The following is an 18,164-nucleotide window of genomic DNA, read 5'->3' on the forward strand; positions in this document are numbered from 1 at the left end:
GCAAACAGCAACACGGTGCAACACAAAAATGTCAAGATGCCGAGTCCTGTTGGACGATGAGCTGAACTTGGCCGAGTAGTCGTACACGTTCCCCCGTCTCCTCCGCACGTCCCGCAAACATCGAAAGTCTACGGAGGAGATGGGAATCAGCTGAACTTCGAGTGAACCTCCTCCTCTAAGTCTGGTCACCTTCCCTGACCAGCAACGTGGAGGCTCCGAGCATCCCATGTCGCTGGAGTAGCAGCAGGCGCCTGCAGCGTCTCGCAGAGCTCCGCTGAGGATAGAACAGTCAGCGGTCGCAGGAGGGTAGGAGGAGGACAACAGGAGAGAAGGGAAAGCGCCGGGGAGAAAGAGGGAGGACTGTAGGAGGGAACAAGAATTTCAAGGGGTGAAGACAGGGAGGATGCAGGCAGGGCGAGGGGGGGGGAGAGGAGAGGACGAGGGGCAAGGGATCAGAAGGAGGAAGCAGAGTAGCTGACCCATGCGGTGTGCCCTCGCAGTCACAGTGCCCCGTTTCCTTGAGCCCCAACCCGCCGCAGACTCCGCACTGATCGATCTGTAGGGTGACAATGAGACGTCATCTTGCTTCCTCCTCCTCCTGCTCCTACTCCTGCTCCTACTCCTGCTCCTACTCCTACTCCTTTCCTACTCCTCCTCCTCCTCCTCCTCCTACTCCTACTCCTCCTCCTACTCCTGCTCCTACTCCTACTCCTACTCCTACTCCTACTCCTACTCCTACTCCTACTCCTACTCCTGCTCCTACTCCTACTCCTTTCCTACTCCTCCTCCTCCTCCTCCTCCTACTCCTACTCCTCCTCCTACTCCTACTCCTGCTCCTACTCCTACTCCTACTCCTACTCCTACTCCTCCTCCTCCTCCTACTCCTACTCCTGCTCCTGCTCCTGCTCCTACTCCTACTCCTGCTCCTACTCCTGCTCCTACTCCTGCTCCTGCTCCTACTCCTACTCCTTTCCTACTCCTACTCCTACTCCTGCTCCTACTCCTACTCCTTTCCTACTCCTGCTCCTACTCCTGCTCCTACTCCTGCTCCTACTACTACTCCTGCTCCTACTCCTCCTTTCCTACTCCTGCTCCTACTACTACTCCTTTCCTACTCCTGCTCCTACTCCTGCTCCTACTACTACTACTCCTGCTCCTGCTCCTGATCCTGATCCTCCTACTCCTACCTTTGCTGGAGGGTCTCGACAGACCCCGTCGCATCCTATCGCCGATTTTCCGTTGGGGATCCCAAGGCAGTCGCACGTCCCCGTCCCATTGGTGCCGTTTCCTCCGCAGATCCCACACCTGCAAGAATGCCGTTGGAGGGGAGCAGAGCGGAGGAGAGCGGAGGCGAGGGGACGTGAGGTGAGGTGAGGTGAAATGAGGAGAGCAAAGCAGAGGAGCGGGGAGGAGGAGCGATCAGGAAGGAGAAAAGAGAGGAAGAGAAGAGAAAATGGCCTACTTGTCGAACTTCTTTGAGTTCACAGCACAGATGCCGTCGCATCCCACGGTCGCTCCGCAAATCCCATTGCAGCCAATCTGATTTACCGGGCAGCAGCGCAGGTTCACGTCGAAGATCGGCGGCACGAGAGGACGCGGGTAAAGCTGAGAAACCTCTGTGAGTTATACCTCCCCAGCAGGAGCTGGACTCACCTTCCCGTCGCAGCCCAGGCACTGCTGGGGGTCGTTGCGTCCTCCACAAATACCACAGATGTCGAGGACGGTGCTGCCGTAAGGGACCCCCTTACAATCCAAACAAGAATTGTTGCCGTTGCAGACTCCGCAGCTGGAAGGATACGGTAAGAAACGTCGTGCTACCGCCGCCTCCGTCCTCCCCTTCTTCTCTGCTCCGCTTCCGTCTTTTGCACTCCCTCCGCTCCCTCTCCTCTTCCTCCTCGGCCTCACCGATCGTATTTGGAAGGCCCGTTGGGGATGCCGTGACAATCACGGCACGTGCAGTTGTTGCCTCCGCAGACTCCGCACTGCAAGGGAAGCAAGAGTCAAGCCAACGGCAGCTGCTGAGTCAAGTGGGAGGAACGAACCGCGTCAAGACGTTTGGGTCCGGGAGCTCTCGATCCGTTGACGTAGATGTAGAGGCGCGGTTTGCCGTCACACCCGGTACACCGCTGAAGGAGGCTCTAAGTTAGGAACGAGGCAGCAGCGATGATGCGAGGACGAGGATGAAGAGACGGGGTAAGAGAAATATCGACAAACAAACTAGTGAACATGAGATCAACAAGACTCCTTCATGAGCAGATGGAAGGTCTCTTGTTGATCTCGTTACCTTGTTGTATAGTGAGAGGTTGCCGTAAACAACGCAGTCGCCGCACTCGTCGGAAACATATCCACTCTGACATTGCTGAGAGATGTCGCAGGTGATTGACGCGTCTGTAACGCAGACGCCACACTGCAGAGCACAACAAGAAATCACTTGCACATTCATCCTGACTGAGTGACTGAGCGAGTGAGTGAGTGAGTGAGTAACTCTGACTGACTGACTGACTGACTGACTGACTGGCTGGCTGGCTGGCTGGCTGGCTGGCTGGCTGGCTGACTGACCTCCCCGATTTCAACTCTTTCCCCCTTCTCATACCTGATTGTACTCTTTGGGCACGTTGGGGTCCGGGACACCATCGCACCCCATGCAGGAGACGTTGCATCCTCCGCAGACATTGCAGACGTCAAACTTCTTAGGGGCGATTCCTGCCAGCACCATGAGCGAGGCAGGGGCGGGAAGATCCTTACCAGTGATAAGAGTGACTCTCGGGTTGATCGCAACACCATCGCATCCCTGGAGCTCAGGGGTCAAACATGGCAGGGAGGTACGGCTTGTTAAGGCGTCGAATCTAACATGTTCACCTTGCACGTCGAGTCGTCTCCCCCACAAACCCCGCACACGTCAACAACTTTCCCGCTGTTCGGCACCCCATCACATCCCGCGCAGGAGCTACCGTCTCCCCCGCATATGCCGCACGCGTCCAGCACCTGGAGGAGAGAGCGAGAGAGGGTGAGAAGGACTGCATGGTAAGGAGGCAAGGGTACCTTCCCACTCGCTACCTTCCCGTCGCATCCGATGCAGGAGGAGTTATCTCCCCCGCACACCTTGCAGGCGTCGTAGATGGTCGAGGAGAACGGAACCAGATCGCATCCGGCTGGTGCATCCAGCACCACATGGTAAGACTGCGGGAAGCGGATCAGCATTGCACACAACATCCCCTCCTCTTCTACCGTCTGATTGCACGAGCACTGAGCTCGCATGACGTTCACTGCTCCTGTCTTCGCTACGATCCCCATCAGCTTGCAACCCTGCGTGCTCCACCCTTGACCCCCCCAGCTCACGCAAGCCGCCACCCTGCTCCTGCCTTGGGCGTCCTTGGTTGGGTTAGGAACCCTAACGAGGTCGAGCTCGAGGACGAGCGGCCGGCTCAAACGAGCGAGCGGGACGTCGGACTGCAGCCCGAAGACCTCGAGTTGGAACGCGAGGATGGGGGAGATGATGGAGGAGGAGAGGTTGGCGAAGAAGAAGGGGTTGAACCCTGTCGTGAACGAGCTGACCATGGTTGTCACCGAGTATGGCTCACACTGCAAGGCCCCGTTACTCCCCAGGCTACAGTCCACCCGGTCGAGCTTGTAAGGAAGAGTGGTGGAGTCCAACTGGGCACTGGAGGAGGAGAAGGAGGCAGAGATGGCTGGGAGAATGGTGTATCCTGAAGAGACTGTGACAGCACGCAGCTCCTGCTCTCCACTTTCTCTCAAGCTCGTGTCTTGCTGGAGGAAACGTCGCACTGTGGAGGCTACAGAGACCTCTAGCCTCCTCACCTTGGTAGAGCTCAGGGTCGAGTCAAGGCTCTTGTCCGTCTCGTTCACCGTCGTCCCATACACGAGCAGCGCGTCAGTGCGCCGGAAGATGGAGAGGATGGTGCTGGAGCGGTTCAGGAGGTCGGAGGTAGCGAGCGAGGCGTTGCTGCTGGCAATGTACTGCAGGCCGGACAGGGAGCTGACGGCCATCTGGTTTAGATCCTGCAGGATGGAGGAGTCAACTTGGACCTGCCAGTCTAGCTCGAGAAAACTGAGGATGAGGTTGGAAATGGTTCGCTCCCAGTCGAAGCACTCGAGGGTGAGCTCCTGGGGCACTGAGAAGATGGAGCGAAGGGAGCTGGCAACCAGGGAGCACAGGGAAAGCGCGTCTGCCTGCCCTGCCAGGCCGGAGTGAGAGATGGAGGTGTAGAGCAGCTGGGGGAGCGTGTGACATCGCAGGTCCGAGTTGGAGGAGCTGGCGATGTCGGTTTGCAGGAGCCTCCTCCTGCTCGCTGGGGTTGTGACGGAGTTCATGAGACCGATGAGCATGCTGATTTGACGGACAGCATCGGTGGGCTTGCCGTTGAGGATGAGGTCGTTGGCGCTGGTTGTCATCGTTGTGAACTCCTGCATCATCGCAGACCTGTTCGCAAACTGCTTGACGGAGACCTTGATAGAACACGCGGACGTCTGAAGGTTGCAAGTGGTGTGGACCCTCTCTGAGCCGTGAAGGTTCAAGATCCGCAGCCGGACGCTCCACAGGTAGCTCTTGTCCGAGGGCCCAGCCGGCATCATGCTGACAGCCCGGGGGTTGCTGGAGAAGGAGCGGATAATCCTGTAGGCTCCCCCGGTGGTGAAGTACTCCATCTGGTACTGCAGTGGGAGCGAGTCGACGTCATCCTGCCACCCGGAGGCCTGGAACTGAAAGTCCGTCGACAGAGTCTCGCCGCTGGTGGGGGCGACCTGTAGGTCCCCGTTCCTAGGAGGGCTGTCGATGCTGAAGGTGATCTGGTCGTAGCTTGACCTCTGGCCCTCACTGACGATCAGCCTGATGGTGTACTGGAAGGAGGGAGTCAGCACGTTGGGCGCGATGACGAGGATGGGCCCGTTGCTGCTGGGGCTAAGGAGGTTGTCAATATCGGTGACGTTGCGATCCCCGACGACGGTGATCCACTGGTAAGAGATGGGAGCGGAGAGGTTCACCCTCTGGACCTCTGACGTCAGCACGGTCCTCGAGTTGGATGTGTAGAAGCCGTCAGGCACCAAGGACAGGATCGCGACCACGGGAAGCAAGGAGGAGGATGGGAAAAGGCGGATGCTGGCTGTCGACCAGCCATTGGCGGAGCTTACGTTGAGGGTGAACTCGTAGTAGGAGAGCTGGATACCGTCGACAATGGTCTTCAGTGTCCCCTTGGGGATGTAGAACGTCACTGAAGTCCCATCAACGCATCCTGACTTGGCCCCGACCGCTGGCACGCTGTCGCAATACCAGCGGTACTGCAACTTAGCAAGCGACTGGGAGGAGGGAGGGTAGTCGGGGTGGTAGGAGCTCTTGCCGTCCAAAAGGAGGTCTTGGTCGACGCTGAACATCCTTTCCTGCCCGATGATCACTGCGACAGGTGAGCTGACGAGGGTACTGAAAGCCAGCGAGGAGATGGAAGACAGGGTTGGCCTGTCTTGCTGCCAGACTCTGAGCTGCACGCGGTAGCTCCTTCCCGGCAGGAGGGTGTAAGGAGGGATCTCGAAGGTGCGCAGAACTCCAAGGGAGTTGTTGACAGGCTGGTTGTTCTTGTCCAGCACTCGCCACTCGTACTCTAGGACGGGGCTGGTGGTCGCGTCACAGGAGGACGGCGAGCCGAAACCGACGAAGGTGACGCTTCTGTAAACAGGGACTTGACTTTGTGTAGAGAGCTGAGAGGTCTGGATGTAGGAGGATGGCAAGGCGAGCAGCGTCTTGCTGATTGTGATTGTCTTCACGTCGCTGTCTACGTTCATCCAGTTCCTCACGTAGAGCCGAAAGACGTACGAGCCCGCAGGGTAGGACGCGAAGGCAAGTGAGAGGCTGTTGCAGTAGCAGTTGGTTGAGCTGTTGGTGACCGAGTTGTAGCACGTGGGACTATTGCAGTTAATCCCTTGCTGATCATATTCAATCCCCGAAAACTTCTCAACCTGAGCGTTGAGGCTGGTAAGGATGCTCTGCTTGCTCGTAGCCGTCAGGCTATCATCGTTGATCACCGACAGGTTGCGGTCGATCGACCAGAAAAACCTGAGCTTCCTCCCAAGGCTTCCATACGACATGCTCGCATCAATCGCAACGTTGTTGCATCGCCCGACATCGCCGGGGGCAACGTACACAACCACTGGCTTGGTTCCCATCGCCGGCTGCTGAATGGTGATGTTGCCGCTGGCTGTATAGGAGAGTTCGACCCCGCGCATGATCAGGTTGTTGAGGATCCTTACGGGTTGATGGATCAAGAATCTCGATCCTGATCCTAATACAATCGTCAACGTCTGATTGCTGAGAAACCTGCACGACACGCCGACCCCATACAGCAGGCTCATGATGCTTGCGGAGCTCAGCGAGGAAGGGAGGGCCTTAATCTCCGAGCTCTGAAGCCCGGAGGTAGGAAGGAGCAGATCTTTGTACTGCGCGTCGATCACCCTCGTGCAATCGAAATTCCCGCTGAGGCCATTTGCTCTGTCAGTGTCGACGTTGAAGTTGATGTTGATCGAGTCAAAGGTGTCCGTCAGGACGGCAGACTGCAGCTGTGGGGCGTCTGCCATGAACGAGTAGGTGACCGATGACTGCGCCTCGTACTCTTGGCCGTTCAGGGAGATCTCAACAAAGACTGTCTTGCCTAGAGGGACCGTCGGCACATTGCATCTCAGCAGGGTCGAGGTGATGATGAATGACTTGGTGGCTCCTGCGCCTCCATACCGACAGTACGGTCCTCCGTAATCTGAAACAAGGTTTCTCCCTCGGATTATCGCAACCACTCCCGTAGCGCTCTTGCTCCCAATGCTGCAAGCAGAATCAGAGCAAGACTAGGAGATGCAAGAAGCAAGAGAAAGAGGGAGGAGGAGGGGTTCGTGGAGCAAGCGGGTACCCAGGAGATGAAAGTGCAGAACGATAGTCACCTGGGCACGACGGAGTCGACGACGGGGTTTGCATAGTACGTGTAGAGGATCTTGTTGCTAGTGAAGACTTGCCCGTCGATGGAGACTTCAAGGGGATACGAGTCGATGGCGTACTGTCGGAAGGTGCCAGGGAGAACTTCGGGAGGGAAGTATTGCTTGTACACAGTAGAGTATTCCTTGGGTTGGATCTGCGGGATGGGGCAGATGGCGAAGCTCGAGTTCAGGACAGTCCCGACTGTCTGCACGGTAGTGATCTGACACCGGAAGCTGCTGCTGGCCCGAAGGTCCTTGGCTCGTACGAGGGTCAATCCGCCGCTCTGTGCTGGACCTGCGCTGGGGGAAAGCTGGAAGATGACAGGCTGCGGGAAGAACAAGAAAGACATGTAAAGGAAGAAGGGGGAGAAGTCCTGCGCGTTTAAAGAGATCGATATCGAGACGAGCTGACTCTGAGAGACGCTCGGAGTGGAACAAGAGGCGCGGGTAGATGAGATGAGAGTCCCTGCTGTCCTGAGGTCGATGGTGCTCTGATTGCTCCAGAACTTGCAAAAGAGGCTGCCGGAGGTGAAGTTGCTTCCTGTCAGCGTGATCTTGGTCCCCCCGAGCACCGGGCCGGAGGAGGGCACAGGTTTGCCCGAGAGGGCAGCAATGGGATGGTAGTAGAAGAGAGCGCCAAGAGACTCTTGCGTGAAGTCGGTGTCGGCTCCGTTGAGAGAGATCTGCACACGGACGCTCGAGATGAAGTTGGGGGGTGAGATGCACAGGATTGCAGTCTCCGAGATGTACTGGACCGGTTTGACAATGCCAGTCGTTATGGCTGTGCTCTCTACCTGACCGAACTTGCAACGGATGTTCGAGTTTGCGTTGCCGATGAAGCCGACACCGATGATTGTCACCCTAGTTCGACCCTCTGCTGGGCCCAGGCTGGGTCTGACGCTGTCAAGTTTTGGCGTTGCGTAGAAGACGTACATGGCAGGGCAATAGCTCTGATATAACGGTCCGTAGTTGCCCTGAATGGTGTTGCCTTCATTCAGCGACACGTCAAATTGCGCAAAGTAGGTCTCGGTGGAAGAAGACTTGCTGACACAGACGAGCTGAGATGTGCTTGTCACGGCATCCACATTTGACAAGGTGGTCGACCCCGTACACCTCCTCTGAGTGGGGTCGCGAAAGCAGCCCTGGCTGTCTCCGACCGTGTAGATCTCATCTATAGTACATCTGGTGAAGACACAGCGAGTCTTGGACGTCAAGTCAGGTCTAAACCCTGAGCCAAACACCGTCATGCGCGTTTCTCCGCTGGATTTGCCGGAGGAAGGAAGAAGGGCGTTGACAGTGACGTCGCTGTAGTAGGTGAAGGCAAGGCTGGAGCGGATGGGACATTGGTAAAGGCTGTTGGTTGAGGGGCAGGCCTGGGATGTCACAGTCAAACAACACGACACACGAGGGGCAACAAGTCAAAGACCTGTATGTATAGGCCGTTCAGCCCGACACGGACAGGGTAGAGGACGCTGACGTCACCGGCTCCGATGGAAGGTGAGATGCACCTGACGCTCGTGGTAGTCAAGTAGGTGGCGTCAACTCTACGGAAGCAGGAGGTGGAGATTCCTGCAGTGCACTCCTGCACTCCTTCCCCGAAGAAGCAGCTGAGGTAGCTGCCCGACATGAAGAAACCAACTCCGGCGACTGTCACCATGGTGCCTCCAGCAGAGGGCCCGGCGCCGGGGGAGGCTCCGGTCACGTCGAATTCGCCGTAGTACTGAAACTTGATGGCGAGAGAACTTGTGAAGACTTGCCCGTCCAGCGCGAGCTCGAAGTTGACCCAGCCGGGGGTAGGCCATGGAGGGCTCTTGCAGTAGAAGACTTGAACGCCGTTGGGGTCGTCGAGGATGGCAGGGACGACGATGGACCCTCCGAATCTGCACTTAGACACGCCATTGAGGTTCTTGAAACCATCGCCCCCTATGATGATGGGAGTCTCTCCTATGCGAGGGCCAAGGTTGGGGGTGATCTGGGTCATGTTTGGCTGGCGAAACCAGAGGAAGGTCTTGGGAGAGCTTGGAGAGAAATCTCTGCCCCCGTTGGAGGAGACTGAGATGTTGCTGTCCCCGAGGAACAGCAAGTTCCGGGGTGTCGTGACCTGCACTTCTGCAGTGGAGACGAATGTGCACCTCGCCTGAACCACAAGGTTCGCCGATCCCCATCTCACTGCACATCCATCGGTGGAGTTGCGGAAGCCAGCTCCTGAAATCGTGATCGCAGTACCTCCCTCCTGCGGGCTGCCTGCGGGAAGCAGGGTGTCTCCAGTGTTTGCGATGAGGGTGGGGTGATTGTAGAACTCGAACTTGAGGGTCTGGACGAGAAAGTCAAAGCCGTTGGCTGAGATGTAGAGGTCGACAACTTGGGCGACATGGCTGGGAGCGAAGCACATGACGTTGGTGGAGTTGAGGAAGACCAGCGCGACTTTCGTGGTGCCGAACCTGCAGAGAGACTGAGAGGTGTTGAAGAACCCGGACCCAGTGATGTCGATCCTCGTCCCTCCCTGTGCTGGGCCCGACGTGGGAAAGGTCTTCTGCATGACAGGGTCTTGGAAGAACTTGAAGCAGAGAGCTGGGGCGATGCTACAATCCTGCTGGGGGGTATAGGTCGATCCATCCAGAGCCATCAGAACCGGGATGGTCAGCTGTATGCTGGAAGCTGCGAAGGACGGAGTTATGCAGATGATCTTGGATGTGTCGAAGAGGAAGGTAGCAGGAACGACCACGTTTGAAAACTTGCAACGGAGGGTGTTGGTGAAGTTCATGTTCGTAGCGCGAATATAGAGGGTTGTGCCTCCCTTGATCGACCCAAAGGTCGGAGAGATGTCTAGGATTTGAGTGGCTTCGAGGAACTTGAACTGAAGGTTTGACTGGATGTAAGTCTTGTTGTCCCATGACAGGCTGATTGGCAGTGACTTGCCGAAATGACATGAGCTGCATGGTGGGCTCTTGAAGGTCAGCGAAGTGGAGGAGTTGAAGACAGCGAAAGTACACGAGGAGAGGCCGCAGGCATCAGTGCTGGACCCGATCCTGACGAAGAGGAAGTTGTCGATGAAGTTGGAGCCTGTTATCGTCGCAAGCACTCCTCCACGGTAGTCAGCTCCATCGGGGGTGACGACGAGAGAGGACGGGAAATCGTAGAGATAGATCAGCCTCGTGAGCGAGTACTCCTTGCCATTCACTGAGACCTGTACTGTCAGACCTGCTGGCCTCGCCCCGAAGCTGGCGGGAACCGTGAACGTCAATTGATCTGAGCAGGAGGAGGAGGAGCAAGGGGTCCCCTGAACCGCCACGTTGCCTCCGAGCATGACGGTGAAGCTGTACTGGCTGGCAGGATATCTCATGCAGTCGGAGATCGTCGACCCATTCATGGCGCGCGTGCAGCCTGGAAGGTTCCTGCCGATGATGGTGGCGACGAAGCTGTTGGACGCGAACGCCTGAGAAGGGATGACTCGCAGGATCTCCGGGCCGACGCTGCAGTCAGTGCCCGAGAAGCCAAGGCTGCACTTGCAGAAGAGCCCCGACGCGTCGCAGGCTCCCGACCCTGCGATGGCTCCGCCACAGTTGAGCGGGCACAGGGCGGATGTGAGAGTGAAGACGTTAAGGCTGCTGGTCGTGGTGCTCAGGATATCATTCTCAATGTTGGAGGCGAGGACAGTGATCTTCTGCTGTGACGTCGACAGGGTGCTGGTCAGTGTGAAGACGATCTGGTTCTCGTTCACAAACGTGGCCGATTCGCAGACCACTGAGCCTCCTGTGCATCTCACGAAGAGGCTGCTGACGTTGACGAAGTTGGCTCCATAGATAGTCACTCGTTGCGGGGCGGTGGAGGAGCCGCTGAGTGGAGCAAGGGAGAACATCTGGACGGGATCGTAGTACCAGAACTTTTGAGAGGACAAGCTCGTGTCACTGAATTGTTGGCCGTTGAGAGAGAACTGAACAAAGCAGAGCCCGCGTGTTGGGAACTCTTGGGTCGGAGAACGGAGCAGGTAGTTGCCGTTGCTGCTTCTGGTCGAGCTAGTGACGCATCTGAGCTGATTGTTGACCACAGTCGCGACCGATACCAGAACGATTCCTTCCCTGGCCAGCCTCTCCGCCTCAGGGGGGAAGCTGGGGATCAAGGAGCATTTCAGGTTGTCGAGGGAAGGAAGCGTTTGCGACAGAGCGATAGCGATGGTTGTCAAACCTCTGTTTGGACCGGCACAAGGCGTCAACGATGCGACTTCAGGCTGCAAGTATGCAAGGTATTGACAGATTGGTAAAGCGCAGTTAATGGCGTAGTCCTGAAGGTTCAGCGTCAACGCCAAGGCATACATCTTCTGGCCAGCTGCTGGACTGAGACACACGATCGCGGTCGAGCTGACAAATGTCGAGCTTTGTGAGAGGAGGGCGAGATCGAAGCTGCACGCCAAGTACTCGCTGGGATAGAAGCCCATCCCGTTGACTGTGATGGAAGTCCCGCCGTTGGCAGGGCCGAGCGAAGGACTGATCTTGCTTATCATGGGCAGCTGGTAGTACAGGAAGACTGAAGACTTGGTGAAATGGTCATAAGAATAGGGTTGAAACACAAGGCTGTTGCAGTCAACTCCGAGGAGACAGATCCCAAAGGAAACATTCTGAAACTGAGATGTGATGGTATATCGAGGAGCGATGCAGATGATTGCTTGGGTGAGAGAATCAAATTTCACAGCGCTAGTCTGATTGGCAAACGTTGGGCTCAACACTATGTTTCCGAATCTGCACCTTATTTTGGCATATTGAGCGAATTGCTCTATCAACGCAAAGTTGAGCCCAGTCACTGTGACTTGAGCACCTCCCTGGAACAAACCGAGGGTAGGACGGGAAGAAACTGTCCAGTAGACGATGAGAGCATCCTGCTTCACACTGTTGTCGATGTTGAGGAAGAAGGATGTGTCGAAGGGACCTGAGCCAGCGTTGTACGTGATCCCAAAGCTCGTGGCGAGAGGCATCGAGTCACCAGCCCGAAGGTTGATGGATACGCATATCACTGTGGTCTCCGAGACGAAGACGGGAGAGTCAAACCTCCTCGTCACGCCGTCCGCAGCCTTGTCCCCCAACTCTGAGGTAGTCAAACTGTTGAATTGACACCTCAACGTGTTTTCGTTGAGGAATCCGGATCCTGTCACCGTGACCTGCCCTCCTCCGTCCCCCGCTATGATCGATGGGAACAAGCTGTAGATCACGGGAAGCTCGCAGAACTTGAAGATGAAGGCGCAGTTTGCAGTGTTGCCGTTGTCACACTTGGGAGCGCTGATGTCATAGATGTCTCCTGTCGCAGGGTTCAGCGGATAGTATCGATTCCCGTTAAAACTGAACGAGACGGTTGTCAACATGGGTTGAACAGAAAGAATATCTGTCCGTAGGGAAACTGCGTTTGGAGTGACGCACAGCAACCAGTTTGGGTTGCAGACCCCTGAAGCATCAGGCAGGCAGGCAGCAGGGACTGTGATGGACTTGCTACCGATCCTGAACTTGCACAGGAGGACGGAGGCGCAGGTTCCGCAGTCATTCCACGTGGAACAGTCTAGGCAGGGATCGTAGAAGCCGCTCACACTGACAGAGATGGTGGTTCCTCCCTGGAAGGATCCGATGGAGGGAGAGATGCCGAGGATCGTTGGCGTCTGGAAGTAGTTGAACTTCTCCACGTTGGCCTTGGTATAGTCGATGCCGTTGAGGGCGATGTCAAAAGGCACAGAAACGCCGCAGCGGGGGCAAGGGAGCATCGAGTCCAGGCTGCCCTGGTATGGAGGAGAGACGCAAAGGACGCTCGCATCCTGAGCTTGAAACGTTCCGATCGTTACGACTGTGTCAAACTTGCAGAGGATCGGAAGGTGCTTGAAGCCAGCTGGGAGAACGGAGGTGTCTCGTTGCGAGAACCCAACCCCTCGCACAGTGATGGGCGTTCCTCCGACCAAGGGACCGAGGCGCAGGCTGAGAGAGGTGATCTTGACGTTGATGTAGGTGAAAGTGGTGGAGCTGCTGGTTTGAGAGAGAGATGAAGTACAAGAGGTGGCGCCAATGTCGATGATACAAGGATTCAGGCTGATCTGTACCTTGACAGTGTTGGGATAGTTGGAGTTCACCGGGGGCCCCGGGGGTACTGTGCATGCGAACGTCGACCCGTCAAAGGGGAACTGAATCATCCTCCATGTCTGCAAGGAAGACTTGATGAGAACCGGCCCGTCGACCCACGGGAGGTAAAAGATGCAGTAGTAGTCATACTTGAAACCTTGGAAGACTATCTCCTTGTTCAGCCCCTGGAACAGGTTGAAGCCGTACACGTTGATCACCGTTTGCTGGTCTTGTAGGGGGCCGAAACTAGGGGAGATGTAGCTCAGCCCGTAGTAGCGGAAGAAGGGGTCAGCTGTAAACTGGATCCATGTGTTCCCGAGGTTGGTGGATACATAGAGGAGGACGGCAGCATTCGCAGTGCTGTCCAAACCAAGAGCACTGAGGGGAGGGACGGTACAGAACAGGAGCCCTTCTCTGGAATCTAGCGAAGCAGTAGAAGTGAGATTGACGTACTTGGTGTCATAACTTCCCTGCACCATGTACGTGCCGAACTTGCACCTCACGTCCAGGACATACTGGAGGTTCGAGCCCAAGAACGTGATCGTCGTCCCTCCGACTGCTGGGGCCGTTGGCCACCTGATGTTGCTGATGCTCCCGATACCGTGAAAGAGGAACTGAATGCGCGAGTCCTGCTGGGTGAAGGATATCCCGTCCAGCGTGAAGGCGAAGAAGACCACGACTTGCTGCGAGGAAGAGCTCCAGGCTATCTGAGGAGTTACGCATGTTGCGTATGGCACGTTGGGAGGAAGAGGTTGGTTGAGGGTAGCAGGGACTATGTAGTTTCCAAACTTGCACTGCATTGTATCGGCGTTGATGAATCCTGTTCCTCGCACAGTGACAAGAGTTCCTCCTGTCCACACAGAGAAGGACGGGGTTAAGCTCTGTCCGTCTGTCCTCAGCTGGACTTGAGGAAGAGTTTCGGAGCAGTTTTGCCCGTAGAATCCCAAGGAAAGCTTGCAGATGCAGGTTCCGTTCACGCACTCTCCCTGCGGGAAGGAGCAGTTGAGCGGACACGCTATCATCGAGCAGTCCGCTCCTCCCCATCCGAAGAAGCAGGAGCACAAGGATACCGAGTAGTTGGTGCTGTACTGGTAGCCCAGCTCTCCCTGGTTGTTGAGGTACTCAATGCCTGGCGAGCCGAGGCAGACTCCCCTCCCGCTGCAGTTGTTGGGACAAGCAGAGATTCCGCAGTCGATTCCTGTGTAGCCGATGTCGCAGAGGCAGCCCTTCCCTCCCACGCATGTCCCCCTGTACTTACAGTTGTTGGGGCATGAAGCCTGGGAGCAGTCTGGCCCCCCCCAGAACCTGTGGCACTTGCAGTTCCCGTCCTGATCGCATGCCCCATGATCCGAGCAGTTGTTCGGACACTCTCGCAAGTCGCATGCGCCTCCAAACCACCCCTCATCACACCTGCAGACAAGGGATCCTTGTACAAAGTCTGTCGGAGCCATCCCATCTTGACTCGTCAGGAAGTCTGCAGTCGGAACTCCAATGTAGTCAACGACGCAAGCTCCATGGCCCGAGCAGCGCTTGGGGCAGAATCCTTCGTAAGGACCCTGGCTGCAGTCATCTCCGATGTATCGCTCGAAGCACGAGCAGGTGCCATTGATGCAGATCCCGTTGTTGGAGCAGGAGGAGGGGCAAATCTTGATCTCACAACCCGCGCCTTCCCACATTGGGTCGCAGGAACAATTGCCATACCTACAAGCGCCATGTCCAGAGCAGTTGATCCCGTTGATGAAACCCGGGCATGAGGCAACCAGCGAGCAATCTACTCCATCGAAACCAGCGTCACAAGAGCAGACCCCGTAGCTGCATGTTCCCCTCCCCGAGCACTCGTTGGGACACCCTCTCGGCGTTGAGCAGTCGCTTCCTGTCCACTCGAAGTCGCAGGTGCAAACTCCATTCAGGCAGCTCCCATGGCCCGAGCAGTTGAGGGGACAGGAGGAGTAAGAGCTTGAGTTGACACTGCAGTCTTGCCCTGTCCAACCGCTGTCGCAGACACAAGTTTGATTCACGCAAGCTCCACGTGAGCTGCAGTTGTTCATGCACACTGTTGGAGGGGGCGGGGGAGTTGAACGGACGGAGCAATCAGTACCTTCGAACCCCAGGTCGCACATACAAGAGTAACTGACAGCAAAAGGGTTGGCGTCATTAGAAGAGACATTACAGAAGCCATGGCTCGAGCAGTTATTCAGACACCCGTGAACAGAAGAATCGTTCATCCATGTCACATCCATCGAGCAGTTTTCTCCCAACCAACCGAAGTCGCAGACACAACTGCCGTTCGCACAGACACCATGGCCGGAGCAGTTGTTGCTCTGCAATGCTCCATCCAGCCACTGCCAGCAAAAACTTGCGTTGAGATTCAGAGATTGATGCTCACAAGAGATCCCAGCATAACCAGGATCGCACAGACAAGTTCCATTCAGACAGGTCCCATGACCAGAGCAGTTGTGACTCTCCGAGCAGACCGATCCCCCGTACACATCACACTGACTTCCCGTCCACTGTGCATCACATAGACAACTTTGCGTTGAGTTGAGGCCAGGGACGCAGGTTCCGTGCCCTCCGCAGTCGAGCGCACAAGAGGCATTCGCATTGACGGAGCAATCCACGCCACCCCACCCGCTATCGCACACGCAGACAGCAGTAGAAACGTTGGTAGTGCAAACCCCGTGTCCTGAGCAGTCTCTAACGCACCCAGTGACGCTGCAGTCCCCGCCTACCCATCCAAGATCGCAGAGACAGACCCCTACCCGACCCTCGAGACCTATCTGATGCTGGTAAGACAGCGAGGACGCGTGCTCGTCGAACAGCGGAAGACCGAGAGACGTCGCTGGTACACCCGTGAAGCAGCCAAGGACATAATTCCAGTTCGTCTCGATCGCTTCGACCCCATCGATCACGAACGTGTATGGCAGACTGGAGTCGACTTGCACCGCTGTGCGGACATGGTAACGATACGTCCCATCCGCGAGCTGGCGACCATTGCAAACATCGAGTTGGACATCGACGTCCTGCTTTGACCCTGCAAGAGGCCCGTAGATAGGGTATCCGTCCAGCGCGTAGCCCAGCAGGGTCTCCTGGTTCACCTTGGTGTTGCAGCCAAACAAGGGATGGTGATAGTGCCACATGCCGGTGGAGGAGGCGTGGCCGTAGCAAGGGACAGCATTGAGCCCTTCCATCGCGTTGCTTCCATCAGTGAGCAGTGGCCCGAAGATAGGGATCCCATTCAGAGCCACTGCAATCATACCATACTTGGGGAGAGCGAATCTTTTGCCAATGTTTCTTGGGACTGAATGAAGAACGAACCTCCAGCTGAAATCGCAAAGGGGCATGCTTGCACTCGACGCCACAAAGTGGTTGGGAATTCCGTTCGATATGATCTGACGCCTGTCTGCTGAGTCCAGGATCTCAACATTGCTCTGGTGCAGACTTGGTATTCCAAATAAATCTCGCTCGCAATTGTCCACCATGTCCATCTTGCTCTTATACCTTGCATTGTGTAAAGACTGATCGTCGAAGATCCAAATATCAGGAAGGAGATCCGATCCGGACCAAAACACGTTTGCTGCACTGTCGAGACAGGTACCATGTCCGGAGCAGTTGTGCTGTTGCCCTAGCCCGCAAGAGATTGCCGGGAGCGAACAGTCAATAGCATAGTAGCCAGGGTCGCACTCGCAGGTTCTGTTATTCGTACAAATCCCATGAGCAGAGCAATTGTTGAAACATTGCGAGCTCTCACATCCTAAGCCGGAGAATCCAAAATCACAGGCACATGTTGCATTCGTGCACAAACCATGGCCACTGCAATTGAATGGACAGTCAACAGGCGAGGTGCAATCTACCCCACTCCATCCGAGATCACATATGCATGTTCCGTTTTGACAGCTCCCCCTGCCCGAGCAAGATCCTGCACAAGTGCTGCTCGCAACAAAGATCTCACAACCTATTCCAGTCCATTGAATGTCGCAAGAGCAAGTCCCATTATTACAGGAGCCATGACCACTGCATGAATTGTAACATGACATAGTGTTACAATCCACACCTTCATAGCCGTTTTGACAAGTACAGACTCCATCAGAGCAAGTGCCATGGCCAGAGCAATTGTTATAGCACATCTGATTCGAACAATCGCTTCCAGACCAGCCCAAGTCACAATTACATTGCCCTGTACTTGAGTCGCAAATCCCATGTTGAGAACAGTTGTTGAGACACAAAGCTAAGGAACAATCTGGCCCAGTAAACCAGAGATCACATACACAAATCCCATCTGCATTTGGAAGGCCTACATGACAACAAAACATCAGCATATGAAGCAGCAAGCAAGTTTTATCTACCATGATTTGAGCACTTTTGTGCAGCGTCGATCACTTCGCATCCTAACCCCAGATATCCCTTGTCACAAGTACAGATTCCCCCAGGGAGACACAAACCATGACCGCTACAATTCCCTGACCCCAGACAGATCGCCTGTGAGCATATGGTACCAGTGTACCCTGAATCACATATACATCCTCCCGCACTGGAGCAGGAGCCATGGCCTGAACAGTTACTTGGACACAAGGACTGCGAGCAGTTAGCTGAAGTCCATCCTGGACTACACAGGCATCTTGGGCCTCGTTGGCATATTCCATGCCCATAGCAGAATCCTAGATCCTCACATGTACGAACTCTCTCGCATCGCCCACCGGCAAAACCTAATCCGCAATTTACATTGTAGCCTGGCTGCTGGATCACTTGCGACGTTGTGTCACTCGTGCAACAAAGAGCCAATATCAGAAAAGCACTTGAGGAGATCGTGTACCCTTTCATGCCTGAGGGTCTAACTAAATACAATCTTCAGCGCTTGTTATCTTACAGAGAATTGATTTGAAACATGGAAAGCCGAAATGCTCGTCGGTGGCTCCGATTTACCCCTGAGACAGCAACAGGTACTTTGAAGACCCTCATCACACAAGAAAGAATAATGGGAACGAGGCAGCCCAATGAGCCTGAACGACCGATCAACGATGAACTGAACTATTTTGTTGTGAACACATCATCATGTTTAGTCGTTTCAGCAACCTCCCAGGCTGTTCAGACCGCTCCTCCCTTGTC

General features: G+C 55.7%; 2 protein-coding genes across 2 annotated transcripts; both read right to left on the reverse strand.

Moving 5' to 3' along the window:
* Positions 1-9,265: 9,265 nt before the first annotated feature.
* GUITHDRAFT_64685 (hypothetical protein) lies at positions 9,266-9,595 on the reverse strand (the record flags this gene model as incomplete). The annotated part of the gene is made up of 1 exon (XM_005839904.1): positions 9,266-9,595. A coding segment is annotated over one exon (330 nt), but the record flags the coding sequence as incomplete, so codon positions are not given.
* Positions 9,596-16,696: 7,101 nt separating this feature from the next.
* On the reverse strand, positions 16,697-17,879 carry GUITHDRAFT_64648 (hypothetical protein; the record flags this gene model as incomplete). Its single annotated transcript, XM_005839905.1, has 2 exons — positions 16,697-17,298; positions 17,405-17,879. Coding segments are annotated over 2 exons (1,077 nt in total), but the record flags the coding sequence as incomplete, so codon positions are not given.
* Between the last annotated feature and the right edge of the window lie 285 nt (positions 17,880-18,164).

Source organism: Guillardia theta (assembly GCF_000315625.1).
Source record: "Guillardia theta CCMP2712 unplaced genomic scaffold GUITHscaffold_7, whole genome shotgun sequence".
NCBI classification, from domain to species: Eukaryota; class Cryptophyceae; order Pyrenomonadales; family Geminigeraceae; genus Guillardia; species Guillardia theta.